The sequence below is a fragment of the Spea bombifrons genome, chromosome 10, assembly GCF_027358695.1.
Source record: "Spea bombifrons isolate aSpeBom1 chromosome 10, aSpeBom1.2.pri, whole genome shotgun sequence".
Lineage (NCBI taxonomy): Eukaryota > Metazoa > Chordata > Amphibia > Anura > Pelobatidae > Spea > Spea bombifrons.
In genome coordinates, this window is record NC_071096.1 from 15,380,826 (window position 1) to 15,398,940 (window position 18,115).

The following is an 18,115-nucleotide window of genomic DNA, read 5'->3' on the forward strand; positions in this document are numbered from 1 at the left end:
GAGATATACTGCTGGGGTAGCCATAGAAGTCTATACAACAACATCAGGGCCCAAAGTCAATAGGGGGAGGCTGGCTGTCAGGCCTCTCCAGTGGCCCCAGTGATGGAGGGTTTCCGTCACACCATGATAACAAGATTATCAGTGATATTCACTTCACCTATCAGTGGTCATAATGTTATCGCTGATCGGTATATGTACATTAGGATATCTGCATGGTAGCCTCAAAAATGGTAGTTTTACATTAAACATATTATGGGGTCATTTTATTGCTGTGGGATTACCATTGCTAGGATTAGGGGCATGAAAATATCAGTTTCAGTATGAAAAGCAAAACTATTCGTTTCATGATTTACCCGGAATATACATGGAATGTCTTCAGGATTAGCGTGGATGACATCAGATTCTAAGACAGAAGTAACAGAGAAATTCTCATCCCTAGATAAACAAAAAAACAGTAAAAAAAAAAACTTGTCACAGTGGCATTGGACACCAATATTTTGTATACGTTTAACTGGATTTATCAATCTTGCTTCCCTAAAAATGTGGTAGATAAGTAGAACAGCCCCGCAACAGAAGTCGTAGATGTTAATACAGCAAGGCAATTCTATGTACATTTATGTGGGCTTTTTTGTTTGCTTTTTTTAAATAAAAATGTCTGGTGTTTACCATACAATCTCAACTTCCTTCTTTTTATCATGTCCAATGCAGAGTAACTTTAAAGTGGTTGCGATTATATACTGGACCATATTACTGGTAGTGTTACAAATTTCACAATATACCTTTCCAGGGTTATCGTTACAAAAGTAATGTTTAAGTGTATAATTATAAAGAGAAGGCTGTAAGTCAAATTGTTTCAGAAACACAACACCAATAAAAATAAAAGGAACAGCCATGCATTTTTCCCCAGTATGACTGATGCTTTCAACTAAATATGCATCTGGACCTCCGTTAACAAATGAAATTCAAACACAGATGTTTTATTTTTAAAATATTGACAATATCCTCTTAGACATGTCTCTCACCTCATATCTATAGCCTGTATAATAGTTGTGCTACTCTGAGAACTGGCATCATATATAAGGATCTTGAAATCACTTAGAATGACATAGGTTCGTTGCCACCCCTTCTTGACTCCAGCAGGCTTGGGTATCTAGGGATGCAACAATGTTATCAACACACAGAAAACAGAGATTTCACGAAGAAACAGGGTATCTACCAGAAAAGATGCCCCATGAAGAAATAGGGAATGCACAAGAAACACTTGCCATGCATGTTATTTATATATATATATATATATATATATATATATATGTATATGTATATGTATGTATATTTATATTAATCCTGTTTCAAGGTGTTTAGTGAGCTATATAGAAAAGAAAGGCAAAAGTGATCAGTACCGATAAGTATCCTTCCAGGGCGGTGCCACTGCCAGTAACTGGGTCAATGCCAAGGATCCTCTTTATTTGACTAGGAGGTGATGGGCATAGTGTGACACCTTCAGAGCAGGTCACATGGCACATGTACCCACACACTGGGAAAAGGAAAAAGAAAAACAATGTAAAGCTATTTGCCCTTTCAACAAGAACACGTCATCGCAAAAAGAAAGAATACGTTTTCTCACCTTCACAGCAGACTCCTTGGCGTACCAGTCCAACCATAACAGAAGTACATCGCAGACACTTAGTTGGAGATGTAAATGTTTTTACTTTGAATGTATGCGGTTTGGGCTGTGATTAGAAAATAAAAGTTATCCTATCTAAAGGTATTTTAAAAAGCTAGTAATAATATTGTAGCAACTACCCTCCGCCACTGCCAAAGGTTCAAGGAACATATATTAAAGTAACTACTTCTATTCAAGCACCAAATAATAATTCTTATAGCTAGAAGTATAAACATACAATTTTTATATAATTAGTTTTAAGTTATAGCAAAATCATTATATATTGAATTTGCAGTCTTAAATTGTGACACTTTTCTTTAATGACATGTGCTTGCTTGGTTAGACCTCCCTATAAAGCTGACTAGGTGCGTGCATAGAATCGGAAATATACCTACTGTGGACATCACATTAAAATATTGTGATATTACAAAGGTAACAGACAAACAAATAAAAAAAAGATGTCTTTCCAACAGACCAACAGATGTAGTGATTTCACAGAAGAAATATAAAATTAAAAGGCATCATTAAAAGGCACCCTTCCCTAATATTTGGTTACACAACCCTTGGCAACAATGAAAGCCTCCAAACGTTTCTTGTAGCTACCTATAAGCTTCTTGCATCTCTCTGCTGACAGTCTCTCCCATTATTCAATTGCAATTTGGTCAAAGTTTTTTCAAATGGATTGCGATTAGGACTCATTAATGGGCATTCTATTTTTTAAACCTTTGTGTGCTTTGGATCATTGTCCTGCTGGAGATCCCACGATCTTCAACCCAGGCCAAGTTTTCTGACACCGGGTAGCACATTTTTCTGTAAAATGCCTTGATAATCCTCTGATTTCATGATTCCCTAAATCCCAGTAACAGAGGCAACAAAGCAGCCCCACGCCATATTTAACTGTAGGTTGGGTGTTCTTTTCTTTACAAGTTGAATTTCATAAACATACACTATATAAATATAAACATGCACTATATGGACAAAAGTATTGGGACACCTGACCATTACACCAACCGAGACTTTTAGGACATCACATTCTAAATAAAAAAAATACGTATACATTAATATGTAGTTGGTCCCCCCTTTGCAGCTATAACACCTTCGACTATTCTGGGAAGGCTTTCCACAAGATTTTAGAGTGTTTCTGCAGGAATTTCTGCCCATTCGAGTAGAGCATTTGTGAGGTGTTGAGGTCAGGGCTTTGTGCAGGCCAGTCAAGTTCTTCCACACCAAACGTATCCAACCATGCCTTTATAGACCTTGCTTTGTGCACCAGGGCACAGTCATGCTGGAATAGAAGAGGGTCTTCCCCAAACTGTTCCCACAAGTTGGAAGCATGGCGTTGTCCAAAATGTCTTTGTATGTCCCCTTCAGCAGGAGTACAAAAAGTACTTCAAGAGGCAAGACTACTTCAGACAGATTCCCAGAGAAGCTTTGTGCACCTCGCCTTCTCCACAAATTTGTCTGCAATATTTTGCCCTTTTGGAGTACCTCAATGAAAGGGCGGAGCCATGATGCGCAATACAGGGCCAATCGGTGGAGAGGGTGTGTGTGCACAGACTTTGCCTTTTTGCGGAATACCTGGATAATGGAGTTGATACTGGGTAGAAGGAGATGAAGAAAGAACGCGAAAAGGCAAAGGAAGCAGCAGAGCTGTGGAAAAAGAGACAGTAGCAAGGAAGTGGTCAGTAGAGAAGGTAGGGAGACATTGTGAGAGAGACCATGAGAGAGTCTGAATGAGAGTAAATCAGAGAATGAGAGAGTGAATGAGAGAGCATGAAAGCGTCTGTTAGGGTGAGACAACCACGATTAAAAGACAAATTTGTTATTTTAGATTTTTTGGGGGAAAATCAAGCAAATACTGTATGTATGTGCAGTAATAATGTTGCATTTTGTTTTAGCTGGCCAAAATATATATTGCACTGCCAAAATATATCTAGATGAAAAAAAAAACCAAAATATATATTATTTTGGTGTGTGTACCTTATTAGTCGCCTGTTCTGCATATTCTATAATTCCAGCCGATCTCCGATTTGCTTTATTTTTGATAGACTAAACAGAAAGATAGGTGTACTTTTGAAATACAGCAAAAACATTGCTATCTGTGTTATTTTATGGGCAGTATGTTTATCACACAAGACATGTCCATTATCATCGCACAGCTACTAATCATCATTATAAAGATACAGTCAGCTCATTATTAATGTATAGATACTCAATATCATTAGCATTATATAGTAAATAAATCCAGCACCACGATTAACAGATGAGAGTGGAATATTTATAGTATAGCGAGTGACATTAGCTGTGCAGGCATACTCACATCTGTTCCGTCATCACGTCTCATGATTACATTGCTCTGTGTCTGGTCGGAAATTTCTTGACTAACCAAATCTTTCTTTAAAAAAAAAAAAAAAAACAAAAAAAAAAAAAACAAAAGGTATTTTGAGGTTAAAGTTAACCTTAACAGGTAAGGTGAGGAACACAGCCCAACCTATGTACACTTAGAGGGACAACACTGACTTCCCATAAAAGAGCAGAGAAAAGATCCAGAATTAACTTCCTAAAGACCAGGGTAATTGTACCATACAAGACCTGAGTATTTTTTAGGTCTGTCTTTCTTCAACCGTTATTTCCCTCTTTCTCATTTAGTGAACCTACACTTATATATTTATTTTTTGGGGACTTAGTAGGGCTTATTTTTTTAAACCATTTTCATATCATGAATACATTCTTTTTAATGAATAAAATATAAACAGTTTATGGGTATACAGTTTTAGAGGTATATAAAGGATACACAGCTGCTATAAATGGGAGCTAATACAAAAAGTATATTTAACTTTATATATATATATTTACACAAACACACACATATACAGTACTATGCAAAAGTTTGTGGTTTTTAGTGTTTTAGTGTGAAAAACTGCTGTAAAGTAAGAATGCTTTCAAAAATAGAGATGTTGGTTATTTATTTTCATCAGCTAACAAAATGCAAACTAAGTAAACATAAGAAAAATCTAAATCAAAGCAATATTTGGTGTGCCTTCAAAAAAAGCATCAATTCTTCTAGGTACATTTGCACAGTCACGGATTTTGCAGGCATATAGGTAGGACAATGATTAAACAAGTATATCAAACAGGTGCTACACAATTTAATATGTAGGTTGAAACATAATCATTTACTGGAACAGAAATAGCTGGATAAGAGTAGTAGCCAAACTCGCTAACAAGGGGAGGTTGCTGAGGACAGTTTAATGTCAAAAGGCATACACCATGGCAAAACTGAGCACAGCAACAATACAACAATCGGCAAGGTCTCTCCCAGGCAGAAATTTCAAGGCAGACCCCGATTTCCAATTGTTCTGTCCAAGCTCTTTTGAAGAAGCACAAGGAAATGGGCAGAGTGGTCTTCATGGAAGATTTGTGGCCAAAAAGCCATACCTCCTTCATGGAAACCAAACCAAGCCAAGAATGAGTGTTTGCGGGCAAAGGTGAAGCATGGTGGAGGTTCCTTGGATGTTTGGGGCTGCAGATGGAGTTGGGGATTTGGCCAGAATTCCTCAATGCTGAGAAGTACAGGGGATAAGGACTGTCTGAAGGGCTGTTTTTACTCCAAGTGGGGTGGCATTACGTGGTGTCCCAACTAAATCACAGCTAAACAGCAACAGTGAAAATGTTAAAAGAGCCATTGTCCCAAAATGTACTACGAGTAAGAAACAGTCTTGTCACTAAGGGGTTAATGAAGCTTATAATTCTGGCCCAAATTCTTAAAATCAGAGCACTGAGCGACTGGGACCTTACCGTACATCTTAACAGAACTTAGTTACCAACAAACATGTAAACCTCAATACCATAATAAAGTCATCACCATCTTACAGTGCCACATATACAAGATTATAGGGGCTAATGTTACCTCAGAGCGGAAGGACAGGAAAGGAATTAGAGACCTCTGTGACTTCGTTTCTGAAAAGACAATACAATGTAATTATTTTCAAGCAAAAACAGGGAACGAATGCCCAAGGAACCAGGGAAATTTGATAAAGCAATACAAAAGCGAGTATATTATGGGTTTGTATAGTACTGAATTCCAGGTTACTGTATTATTGTGGCATTTAATGGTTTCACAATTCTGAAATCATCTTGTCAATGCAAATATTTGAGGGCTGTTACATTGCTTCTGTTAGAGGGCCTGACAGAATGGACACCAATGTTCCCATGGGTTTAAGCTACCTTTTTCAAAATATGCATCATTAAAACATTTGCAACAGCAAAAAATATGACTCCCTTGTTACCTGATGTCACCTTTGACTTTGTTTCCTCTCGTAATTTATCCAGCTCAGTGCGTAATGTCTGATTTTGTTCATCTGCCTCCTGGAGCTTTCTGTTTTCAAAACAAAGATAATTAATATGTTGACTGTCTCTACAGATCATAGATGTATGTTTACCTTAATAAACACCTTGAAATAAATTACTCTATTAAGCAACATTATTGTAAAGGGCAACTGTTCCACAACACTTAAGATTTGCTTAATGGTACTGGTGAGTATTAAAGTTCTTAAATGTATCCAGTGATGTATTAAATCCAAATGTTGGCCTTATAGTTAACTATAACACTTCAATATTTCCATATGTTTGCCTACAAAATTAAGACATGGTGGTTACAAGTTTAGTTTGGTTAGTCCCAAACACATTTTAGTATCTCATACTATTCAGTAAATAAAGTGGGGAACTGGAATTAGTTGTTCTCTACAATAATTTATCAAATTTCAGCACCTCTCAAAATCAGATTTAAGTTGATTTAGTTCTTCCTGGATGCTTTGTTTGGCTCGGATCTCTGCCTCCAAAGCAGACTGAAGCTCAAGTCTGGCTGAGGCCTCAAGTTTCTGTAGCCTGCGGGCTTTCCACTGGTTTTCCTGAAGAAAGAATATCAAGTATAATGGGAAAAGAGAGGTCCATTACGAAGAGAAATATCACTGCCACACTTGTTAAACTCAACAAACTCGGAAATTGGCTAAAAGATAGAATGCAGAGAGTTGTTGTGAATGGATGTTTCTCAGACTGTACACAGGTATTAAGTGGAGTGCCTCAGGGGTCTGTCCTCGGTCCTCTTCTTTTTAATTTATTTATAAATGGTCTCCCAAGCTGCATTGAGAGCCATTTTTTAGACAGAGTTAGGGACTGGGCGTGCAAGTGGCAGATGAGGTTCGATAAAGAGAAATGCAAAGTGCATTACCATGCATTATTGTAAAAATAATAAAAATGCAACCTATTCTTTAAATGGAATCCTTGGGGGAAACTACCAATGAGAAGGACTTATGCATGCATGCATAAAAAGAGGTATTGATTCATGGGAGGAGGATATTATCTTGAATATGCGGTACAATTATGGGCACCCGTCCTTAAAAGGACATTACGGAATTAGAAAAAGTACAAAAGGAGGGCTACGAAAAAGGGGCGTAACTAGAAGCCTCAGGGCCCCGGTGCGAGAATCTGTTAAGGCCCCCCCCAACCCAATCTACCCTCCTCTAACACCATCTACCCCCTCTCCCCCCTTCTCAGGCTATCTACCCTATCCCTACCCCCTTCTATCTACATTTTTTTTTCCTTTTATTCGCCAACCTGACCCCCCCCAGTTATGCACATCTGCCCCAGGCTTGCCACTCTGCCCCCTGATATGCCTTTTAACCCCCTATATGCCTCTCTGCCTCCAGAAATGCCTTATACCCCTATACGCCACTCTGGTTAAAAGGCATATAATGGGACAGAGTGGCATATAAAGGGGTATAAGGCATTTCTGGAGGCAGAGTGGCATATAGGGGGTTAAAAGGCATTTATAGCGACAGAGTGGTATATAGTGGTTAAAAGGCATTTATAGCGGCAGAGTGGTATATAGGGGTTAAAAGGCATTTCTGGAGGCAGAGTGGCATAAAGGGGGTTAAAAGGCATATCATGGGGCACTCTGCCTCCAGAAAAGCCTTATGCCCCCCTATATGCCACTCTGCCTCCCCGATATGCGTTATACCCTCCTATATGCCACTCTGGTGCGAGGAGGCGGAGCTTTCACCCCTCACGCTGCTCCCATCACTATGCGGCCATCAGATTGCTGGGAATGTAATCTAAACGGCCGCTGGGTGCTGATGCCGCCGGCCGGAGCTACTTTAACACTTTTTTTTTAATGTAATATGGCAAGCTGGATCGGCTTGCCATATAAAGTAAAAAAATAAAAGTATTAAAGCAGAACCGGCAGGCAGCATCAACACCCAGCGGCCGTTTAGATTACGTTCCCAGCAATCTGATGGCCGCATAGTGATGGGAGCAGCGTGAGGGGTGAAAGGTCCGTGCGAGGGGGGCAGAGCTTTCACCCTTCACGCTGCTCCCATCACTAGGCGGCCATCACACACGGCTGCTGGGTGCTGATGCGGCCGGCCGGCGCTGCTTTAATACATTTTTAAAATTTAATATGGCAAGCCGGACCAGTTTACCATATTAAATTAAAAAAACAAGTATTATAGTAGCGCCGGCCGGCCGCATCAGCACCCAGCGGCCGCTTAGATTAGATTTCGGGCAGCCTGGGGGGCAATTGTCCCCCTGCCCAGCCCGCCCCTGGCGCCGGAGGCGGTTTCAAATCCTGCTCTGCCGGCCGAATCTACGGGCCCACCGGGAAATTTCCCAGTATCCCGGTGGGCCAGTCCGGCCCTGCTTGGGCCCCCTTGAGTGGCAGAACTCCAGGGCCCGGTCGCAGTCGCGACCCCTGCTACGAAATAAATAAAGGGATTGGGAGATACTAGTTATGAAGAGAGACTAAAAAAGTTAAAATTATATACACTAGAAAAACGGCGTCTCAGAGGGGATATGATAACATTATATAAATATATGCAGGGCCAATATAACGAGCTCTTCAGTGACCTGTTCATTAACAGAAATATACAAAGAACAAGAGGTCACCCTCTGAGACTGGAAGAGCGCAGATTTCATAGACGACAAAGTAAGGTATTCTTTACAGTAAGGACAAGGGAGGTGGTGTTATAAAATATTTCTTTCAGTAAGGCATGACATACAGGGTTATAAATAGAATAACATTAATATTTTAGATCTTCTTGATCCAAGGAGAAATCCGATTGCCTTTTGGAGCCAAGAAGGATTTTTTTTCCTTGATGGCAGAATTCTTAGTAGCTTAATTAGGGGGAGGGGGGTTGCCTTCTTTTTGATCAAGAATTGGAAGGTTAGGTAGATGGGTTGAACTTGACGGACTTAGGTCTTTTTTCAACCTTATGAACTATGTAACGATGTAACTTGCTTCCAGAAATTCAAATGAATTAGAATTTCACTGCAACCCCCCTGCTATGTCTCCCTACCCCTGTGCTAAATAGTATATATCCCTTTAATATCGTATTTAAGGAAAAAAGTACCATTCACATTAGTCCAGGTCATTAAATAGAGATGCTGAATTTAGAGTATACCATTAGGCAGATAAACCAAAAATGCCTAATCTGAGAATGTGCACACTACTAAGAGCAAACTTGTAGGGGTTTTAATGCAATGCAAGGATGTGTCAAATTCTATCAAGAAAACCCACAACCATTTGTTCCCAGTAAAGATACCCCTCTACTTTGCTCTCTGCCAACTAGTTGAGCAGGACATTTATTTTCATCTGCATGGTACAAAATATGGCTCACCCCAGTCTTGTTGGATGGCGTTTGGTTTCCTGAATTCTTCAAGGTTTCTAGCTCTTCTGTCATCTTAACCGACAAAGCCTGGAGGTAAAACCGAGACTGCTTCTCATCGTTCACCCTGGCAAGAAAGAAACAAAGAAAGGGGTCGAAATAGGTGGAAATGTTGATCACCCTAAAGAAGTTCTCTCTGCAACCTTACAATGTTGCCTGCAATCTAGAAGAATAAAAAAAAAAAAAAGCAAGACGGCGGTGATGTACAAAGATTTGCACTTGTGGTGGGGAAAAAAAAAATCACTAAATTCTAAGTAGAAGTAAATTAATTTGCAACTTATTAACAATGCACTATAAAATAAATCTCCCAATAATTAAAACTTTTTTTCAGACCCCAACCATGCTAAACCTTCACGCATTTAAATTAAAGTTGTATGTTTAAAATCAACAATAGTACCCATTGCTGATAAAGAGAGAAGTAACAGGAGAGGAAACAACTACAATATATTGCTCACCACTGTAGTATATCTGTAATTTGAGCCTCCCAATTGGCTAATGATTCCATCTTGTCTTCCAATAAGTGGACCTCATCTTCCAAACGCTTGTTTGCAATAGTCAACTTTTCTGATCCTAAATGCATCTGTTGGAGTTTACGTAAGCACCATGAAGCTTTCATTTACAAACTTTGCACTTCTCCATACAGAATTATGAACAACCCTAGGCAATTGCTTCCCTAAATGTCACTGTTTAATGTAACTATGGTTCAAAACTGAAGATTTAAACCCAGTCTTGCCGAATCTACAGAACTGGTAAGAAATTAAGCATATTTACACCTAAATGATTAAAAAAAAGTTGATGATGGCTGTATTGAATGAACCAAAGATACCTAGGAAACATGTCTACACACTGCAATCAGTTACCAGAGTATGGAGTTGTCATTGTGACAATTTAAGATTGTACAGAACATTTTCACCTTCTCCAGATCTTCCTTAAGTGTCTTTATTTCTTCCTTCAGCAGATGTTTCTCTCGTTCGTTGGTCTTTAATACCTGCTCAAGCTCCTCCTCCTGTGCCCGAGCACTGCATGATCAGAAGACAAAGAGTAAGGGGAAAATATCAATTCATGGGAGACAGAAGAAAGATATATGAGGAAAGAGAGTGTACATAGGGGTGATAACATAAAGGAATTACATAACAGAATATTTCAAAATGTATACATAAAAAAACTCCAGGATAAGACAAACTATGAACAGAATTATTCATGGTTACCTGTCAGTTCTTCTTTTCCCAAGGCTGTCTTGCATGCCTTCTATCTCATGTTTCAATGATATAAGCTCAGCCTCTCTTTCTCCAAGCTCCCTTCGGAGCAATTTTGTCTCACCCGCGTGCTCTGCTTCACGTTGCGCAAGCTCTTCCCTCAAATGTGAAAGCTCCTCCTCCAGCTGTTGGATCTTTATCTCAAGTTCCATCCTCAACTCAATCATCTCAGATGCATGAAATGAGCCCCTGACCAAAGGAGAGGTCACACTTTGCTGGGACTAAAGGGTAAATGATTAGAGCCATCAGGCAATGTAAGGTAAAACGATGAAGTCATCTTATAGACAAACCTTTTATCTTTCCTTCTGTAGAGTTAAATTGATCTAGTGCACATTACCTTTAGCTTCTCCAGATCCTCTACAGCCTGTGCTGCCAGTGCCTCACTTCTCTCTCTTAACTTCCTCTGTCTTTCCAGTTCTACCTTCAGATCTTCAATTTTTGATTCAGTCTAAGTTTAAGAAAATAATGATATTGTTCTTTTAACTCCCCAGTCATTGCATGGGCTGCAACATATGCAAACTTGTTACATACAACTTGACTCTTCTGGAAAAGGTACCCCTCTACTTTTCAAGTGTTTTGCAAGAATAATTATGACAGTACCATGTACAGTGAAGGAAAACATTATTTGACCCCCTGCTGATTTGGCATGTTTGCCCACTGACAAAGAAATGATCAGTCTATAATCTTAATGGTAGGTTTATTTGAACAGTGAGAGACAGAATAACCAAAAAAAATCCAGAATAACGCATTAAGTTATACATTGATTTGCATTTTACTCAGTGAAATAAGTATTTAATGCTCTATCAATCAGCAAGATGTCTGGCCCCCAGGTGTCTTGTATACAGGTAACGAGGTGACATTAGGACCACTCTCTTAAAGGGAGTGCTCCTAACCTCAGCTTGTTACCTGTATAAAAGACACCCGTCCAAAGTAGCAATCAATCAGATTCCAAACTCTCCACCATGGCCAAGACCAAAGAGCTGTCCAAGGTTATCAGGAACAAGATTGTAGACCTACACAAGGCTGGAATGAGCTACAAGACCATTGCCAAGCAACTTGGTGAGAAGGTGACAAACAGTTGGTGCGATTATTCACAAATGGAAGAAACACAAAATAACTGTCAATGTCCCTTGGTCTGGGGCGCCATGCAAAATCTCACCTCGTGGAGTTTCAATGATCATGAGAACGGTGAGGAATCAGCTCAGAACAACATGGGGGGATTTTGTCAATGATCTCAAGACAGCTGGGACCATAATCACCAAGAAAACAATTGGTAACACACTACTCCGTGAAGGACTGAAATCCTGCCGTGCCTGCAAGGTCCCCTTGCTCAAGAAAGCACATGTACAGGCCCATCTGAAGTTTGCAATTGAACATCTGAATGATTCAGAGGAGAACTGGGTGAAAGTGTTGTGGTCAGATGAGACCAAAATGCTATTTGGCATCAACTCAACGTGTTTGGAGGAGGAGGAGGAACACCATCCCACCGTCAAACATGGAGGTGGAAACATTATGCTTTGGGGGTGTTTTGCTGCTAAGGGGACAGGACAACCTCACTGTATCAAAGGGATGATGGATGGGGCCATGTACCATCAAATATTGGGTGAGAACCTCCTTCCCTCAGCCAGGGCATTGAAAATGGGTCGTGGATGGTTTTTCCAGCATTACAATGACCTAAAACACACAGCCAAGGCAACAAAGGAGTGGCTCAAGAAGCTGCACATTAAGGTCCTGGGGTGGCCTAGCCAGTCTCCAGACCTTAATCCCAAAAAAAAATATGTGGAGGGAGCTGAAGGTCATCCTGGAAACCTTAATGACTTGGAGAGGATCTGCAAAGAGGAGTGGGACAAAATCCCTCCTGAGATGTGTGCAAACCTGGTGGCCAACTACAAGAAATGTCTGACCTCTGTCATTGCCAACAAGGGTTTTGCCACGCAGTACTAAGTCATGTTTTGCAGAGGGGTCAAATACGTATTTCTTTGAGTAAAATGCAAACCAATTTAGAACTTATTTGAAATGCATTATTCTGTATTGTTTTGTTGCTATTCTGTCTCTCACTGTTCAAATAAACCAACCATTAAAATTATAGACTGATCATGTCTTTGTCAGTTTTCCTTCACTGTAGTACAGTATCTAGTAGGCTAGAAGCATGGTAATTCACTTGCAACTAAAAGTTATGTATACTGAAAATGGGTTTGATAGGTGTCTGCTACTTTGAGGAACAGCATTGTCATGTTAATGGGAAATTTTCAGTGTTTGCAGATACATAAAATTAGTTAAGGTGATATAGTCTGAACTAGACATTACTTCCTTGCAAGGAAATTTTGTCAAATTGGAGCACTGGGCAACCAACTGGCAGGTACGTTTTAATGTTAGCAAAAGCAAGGTTATGCATTTAGGGAAAATAAATAAATGTGCAAACCCAACTGTACAGCCCTACAGAATTCAATGGCGCTTTATAAAACAATGAATAATAATAATAAATAATATTTCTCCTATTATGAAGAAAGGCTAGCAAAGCTTAATTTGTTTACATTAGACAAAAGGCATCTTAGAGGGGATATGACTTAATTATCCGAATACATGTGGAGACAATCAAATGCGCACTCTGATAACCTGTTCTTCAGTAGGACTGCGCAAAGAACAAGAGGTCATCTGTTCAGACTTTGGTCCCTTTTTGAGGCACAATTGGAATCGCTTCAATGTGGGGTTTTTGCCTTCTTGATCAACCACAAGGTTGCTTTGATGGACTTATGTTTTTTTTCAACCCAATAACAATTCTATGTTACTATGTCTATATGCATTCTGTGGAGTAAATCTGGGAACACATTTGTTAGTCTAGTAGGGGAGAGACTGTCCATACAATTATATTTTTTGTTGCAAGAGGTAGATACGTAGATATATGTGATTTATATCTCCAAAAGGTCCCTTAGAAAAGAGTACTTTCAGTTTTGTTTATTTTACTGTTATTATAGTAATCCTGGATATACTTTGTTTTGTGCAACCAGTGCGTATGCAATTTTATTTATGCATCCTCCCTTTCCCCCTATTGTCCCAAATACCCAGGGCAGAGGAAGCCACTTAAATTGCTCTATAGTTAGAGACCACCACGAATACATACTGTCACAGAGGCCTCTGTGCCCTGGTCTCCTGGAGGGGCTTGAGGGACTGTTTTTGAGGAAGTACAGAGTGTCATGTTTCCCCAATTACCAAATAATCTAAAAACTGTGGAGCTTAGACACAGATTTTGCATTTTGGCAGGGGGTTTTATGTGTGTTTTGTTATTTTCCATTGGGTCGGGACCCCTATGGCCAGTATTTGCACCAAGATCTGATATCCGGCCAGTTTCAGACAGAAGTCAGGGAACTGCCGTGTTTACCATCTTCCCCACAGACTACAATAGTGACCCCCTACTGGGCTGAGATGGGCTGAGTGCTATTACTGAGCCGTGTGCAAAAGAGGGCCTGATTGAGAATTATGTGTGTTTTGTTGTTACTATTGTATGTAAATTTTATTCTATTGTTTAAAATACCAGTGTGTTGAGAGGTTGACGGTAGGGTGGCCAATAATAAGCAAGAAGTTCAGCGGTTGGAGTAGCGGAGTAAGCCCACTTTAGCGGATACACCCATTTGGGGTACTAAGATCCATTACATTACCAATGCCATTCTGACAAGTATTTCTGCCAGGAGGTGTCCCTATAAGAATCTACACCGACTGACAATTTTGACAAATTTGTATAACATGCACAATGACTTCATTGTCTATATTATGTTTTAATTTGTGGTGCAAAAGTGGTCTACTATGTGGTTAAAAGCAGTCTACTAAGTTATGCTGGTATATTATATATAGTTTTGCGCTTGAGATTTACCGCTAATAAAATTACTAACTAAAGCAACACACTGCAACTGTCTTATGGCAGCTTTGTCTTTGGGTTGCCCGTCCTTTTTATTGTATTTTTTCTCATTGTATTGTTTCTTACCTCCCTTCTACTTGCTTCTGCTTTATGGAGATCTCTCCGCAGGATCCTCACTCTCTCTGTTGCTGCCTCCACCTCTTCCTCCTTGTCCTTTAATCTGCGTGATAGGCGTCCAGACTGTGCACTTATCCCTTCACACTTTCCTTCTATATCACGCAGCTCTTCTTGCACCTCTCTTTGCTTCTTCAGCGCCAGTCTCAGATCCTCACTCTGCAACTTGAACTTTTCCAGTGCCTCAGACAGTTCCTGGAAGAAATGAAGCAAAACATAACGCAGATCTCCTGTGTTGATCCAAACTTACATTGCATTTATCACCTAATATAAAACTGCAACATTTTCATCAGGTGAAACAAATTTTAGCCACTTTTGACATTCTATATTGTAACGGAAACAGGTGCCCAAAAAACCTGCATTTCTGGCATGAAACCATGAAGGAAGCAGTGATTAAAAAAATAAAAGTTACAAAAAGTAATCTATAGTCATAGCAGCTGGCTGGCACACTGAAATAATGATCTGATCCTTGCTGTCATACAGGGGATCAGACATTATAGCGCAGTCACCCTCATCTTCCCACCTGCAAATGAAATCAATAAAATAAATCACAAATAAAAATTAAAAAAAATACCCTACACCCACAATTCACAAAGATACATTTTGGTGGGTTTCTCTGCAGTTGCATGTAATTGGTGCAAGCAATCCTAAGAAGCAAACAAATGCTTGGTGAAGAAAGCAACAAATGAATGTTATGGCTCCCTTTGCCAGGGACTGGTGACCAACTGGTTGCATGATAAGTGTCCAGATGCTCCTAGTGAAATACCCTGGCTTATCTTTTTTTTCAAAAATATATTTTGAGCTGGTGAGCTGCTAAACAGTCTTAAATGAGACATAGGTGTCACAAAACATGTGAGTATTTCTAGTTTGGAAAAAGGGAACAGGCATATTCCATTTTGTGTCCATAATTTCCAAAAATCAAAACCTATGCATGTTGTTTTTTTAAAATTCATTACATTAATATATTCGACGGTATTTTGGTCAACTGAACTGGTTTAGGGACCATTATCATAGTATAATACAAACATTTTTATTAATTACTCTCTGGAAACCCCTAAAATACTTGCAGAGGCAACAGATACAAATCTTCCACTGGATTTCCCTGCAGTAATTTTTATTTTTACCTTATTTGTTAAAATGCCTATGATACGAGTAGACAAAATTAGAATTGCACTATATGGTTTTATACAGGCGTGTATGCATGCATCAATCTCTCATCTTAAAAGAAGCAATGAAAAGCAAGTTATTTTGAAATATAGGTGCTGGTTTATAAGATTCAAAGCAGTGTTCTCATACTTTGGTACATGCATCTTTCTCTTGTTTGAGGGACGTGATCTGTTTCTGTAGGGATTGTATTTGGGCTCCTGATGTGACATCCTGCTCTGTGTCCCGTTCTGTGAAAACAAACGGGATAATTCAATTTAATTCCCCCCTATTGTACTTGGCAGACCAGATGAATGGTTTGCTGCAGGCACAGGTTGTATTCAGCCCATATCTGCTGCAACTACACCAGTGACTCAACACATGTTAATTCTCATTCATGCAGGACAAAGAGGAATTTGCCTTCTTTACTTCAGTCAAATAAATATTGCATAGACAGATCTGAGCTAACAAAAAGCAGTGTTACAGAAAATGCAAAACAACAATGTGCGTGCCCAGAGGTAACAACTAAATGTAAAAAAGCACCTGTGGGCATATTTAACACTTTAAATTAAAAAAAAGGAAAAAGGTAGTCCAATCAGAATATACAATACATAAAAATATATCTGCAAGAGCACAAGATTCTAACAGCAGAGAGAAGTATTAATAAGTGATTCTCAAACTGTGAAATGTCCTGCTGACATGTAGAGGTTATCTGGCAGTACAGTTATACTATGAAAGTTATGCTTGTATACTGGGGTAGCATTAAGGGGAAATTGGCAAGCACAAGTGCTTGGTTGGAAAAAGGTTAAGAAAAAAACACGTGTTTCACTCAGGGAGAAGATGAGTGAATAGATTTCCAGTTGAAGTGATTTAAAAATACAGGTTTAATATGAACTCCCAATTACCGTATTTGCTCGATTATAAGACGACCCTGATTATAAGACGACCCCCCAAATCTTAATTTTAATTTAGGAAAAAAAGAAAAAAAGAAAAAAGACGACCCTATAGGAAAAAAGTTTTACCAGTAAATGTTAATTCATTTAAACACTTTTTTTAATAAAAGGTATGCTTGAGAAAAATATTTTGGTTTTATTTCCTTCTATTTTTCAACCTGCCCCCCAGTTATGCACATCTGCCCCAGAAGTGCCTCATGTGCCACTGTGCCCCATGATATGCCTTTTAACCCTCTAAATGCCACAGTGACCCATGATATGCCTTTTAACCCTATATGCCACTGTGCCCCATGATATGCATTTTAACCCTATATGCCACTCTGGCACTTAGGGGTTAAAAGGCATATTATGGGGAAGAGTGGCATATAGGGAGGTTTAAGGCATTTCAGGAGGCAGAGTGGCATTAAAGGGGTTAAAAGGCATTTCACAGAGCGCTCTGCCTCCAGAAATGCCTTACACCCCCCATTTAACACTCCCCCTCCCTCCTCCAAACTTACCGGTGCTTGGGGGGGGGCGCATAACACAGGAGGGTCCAGGTCCCCTGCATCTGAGCCCCAGGTGCTTAGTCCGGACAGCATGTGGAGCTCCACGCGAATCGCGTAGAGCTCTACACGCTGCCCGGACTAAGCACCGGGGACTCAGAAGCACCGGTAAGTTGGAGGGGGCATAACACAGGAGGATGCAGGTCCCCTGCATCCTCCTGTGTTATCCCCCCCCCTCCAGCTTACCGGTGCTTCTGAGTCCCCAGTGCTTAGTCCGGGCAGCGTGTAGAGCGCTACGCGATTGTATCGTGTAGAGCTCTACGCGATTATATCGCGTAGAGCTCTACACGCAGCCCGGACTAAGCACCGGGGACTCAGATGCACCGGTAAGTTGGGTCGGGGGTTAACACAGGAGGATCCAGGTCCCCTGCATCTGGGTCCCCAGTGCTTAGTCCGGGAAGCGTGTAGAGCTCTACGCGATTAACACGCAGCCCGGACTAAGCACCGGGGACTCAGAAACACCGGTAAGTTGGGGGGGGGTTAACACAGGAGGATCCAGGTCCTCTGCATCGCTGCGGGGGATCTGGATCTTAGTCTCATAATCAGACCTATTTGAGGTCTGATTATAAGACGACCCTGATTATAAGACGAGGGGTATTTTTCAGAGCATTTGCTCTGGAAAAAACCTCGTCTTATAATCGAGCAAATACGGTAATTCAATAAAACAACAGCCACTGGTGTAACTACAGGATGTGGAGAGGTGTAGCTGTGACTATGCTTGGCTGTCAATTACCAATTGGAAACTGGTGGTCTAGCATGGGTGAATGGTAATCTGTGCTGATACGGCCTCCTACTACCCAATTAAAAAAA

At 40.1% G+C, this 18,115-nt stretch overlaps 1 protein-coding gene across 2 annotated transcripts in view; it reads right to left on the reverse strand.

The window, feature by feature from the left end:
* Positions 1–18,115, reverse strand: part of CDC42BPG (CDC42 binding protein kinase gamma) — an 82,061-nt gene that overhangs the window by 17,985 nt on the left and 45,961 nt on the right. For both annotated transcript variants that reach the window (XM_053449415.1, XM_053449414.1), the window contains 16 exons: positions 15,964–16,061; positions 14,620–14,862; positions 10,978–11,088; positions 10,593–10,861; positions 10,298–10,403; positions 9,840–9,964; positions 9,337–9,451; positions 6,434–6,573; positions 5,953–6,041; positions 5,574–5,623; positions 3,984–4,058; positions 3,644–3,712; positions 1,625–1,730; positions 1,401–1,534; positions 1,023–1,150; positions 354–435 (listed from right to left, as the gene is read on the reverse strand). In XM_053449415.1, coding sequence (XP_053305390.1) covers positions 354–435; positions 1,023–1,150; positions 1,401–1,534; positions 1,625–1,730; positions 3,644–3,712; positions 3,984–4,058; positions 5,574–5,623; positions 5,953–6,041; positions 6,434–6,573; positions 9,337–9,451; positions 9,840–9,964; positions 10,298–10,403; positions 10,593–10,861; positions 10,978–11,088; positions 14,620–14,862; positions 15,964–16,061 — 1,940 coding nt within the window. The remainder of the gene's footprint in view (positions 1–353; positions 436–1,022; positions 1,151–1,400; positions 1,535–1,624; positions 1,731–3,643; positions 3,713–3,983; positions 4,059–5,573; positions 5,624–5,952; positions 6,042–6,433; positions 6,574–9,336; positions 9,452–9,839; positions 9,965–10,297; positions 10,404–10,592; positions 10,862–10,977; positions 11,089–14,619; positions 14,863–15,963; positions 16,062–18,115) is intronic.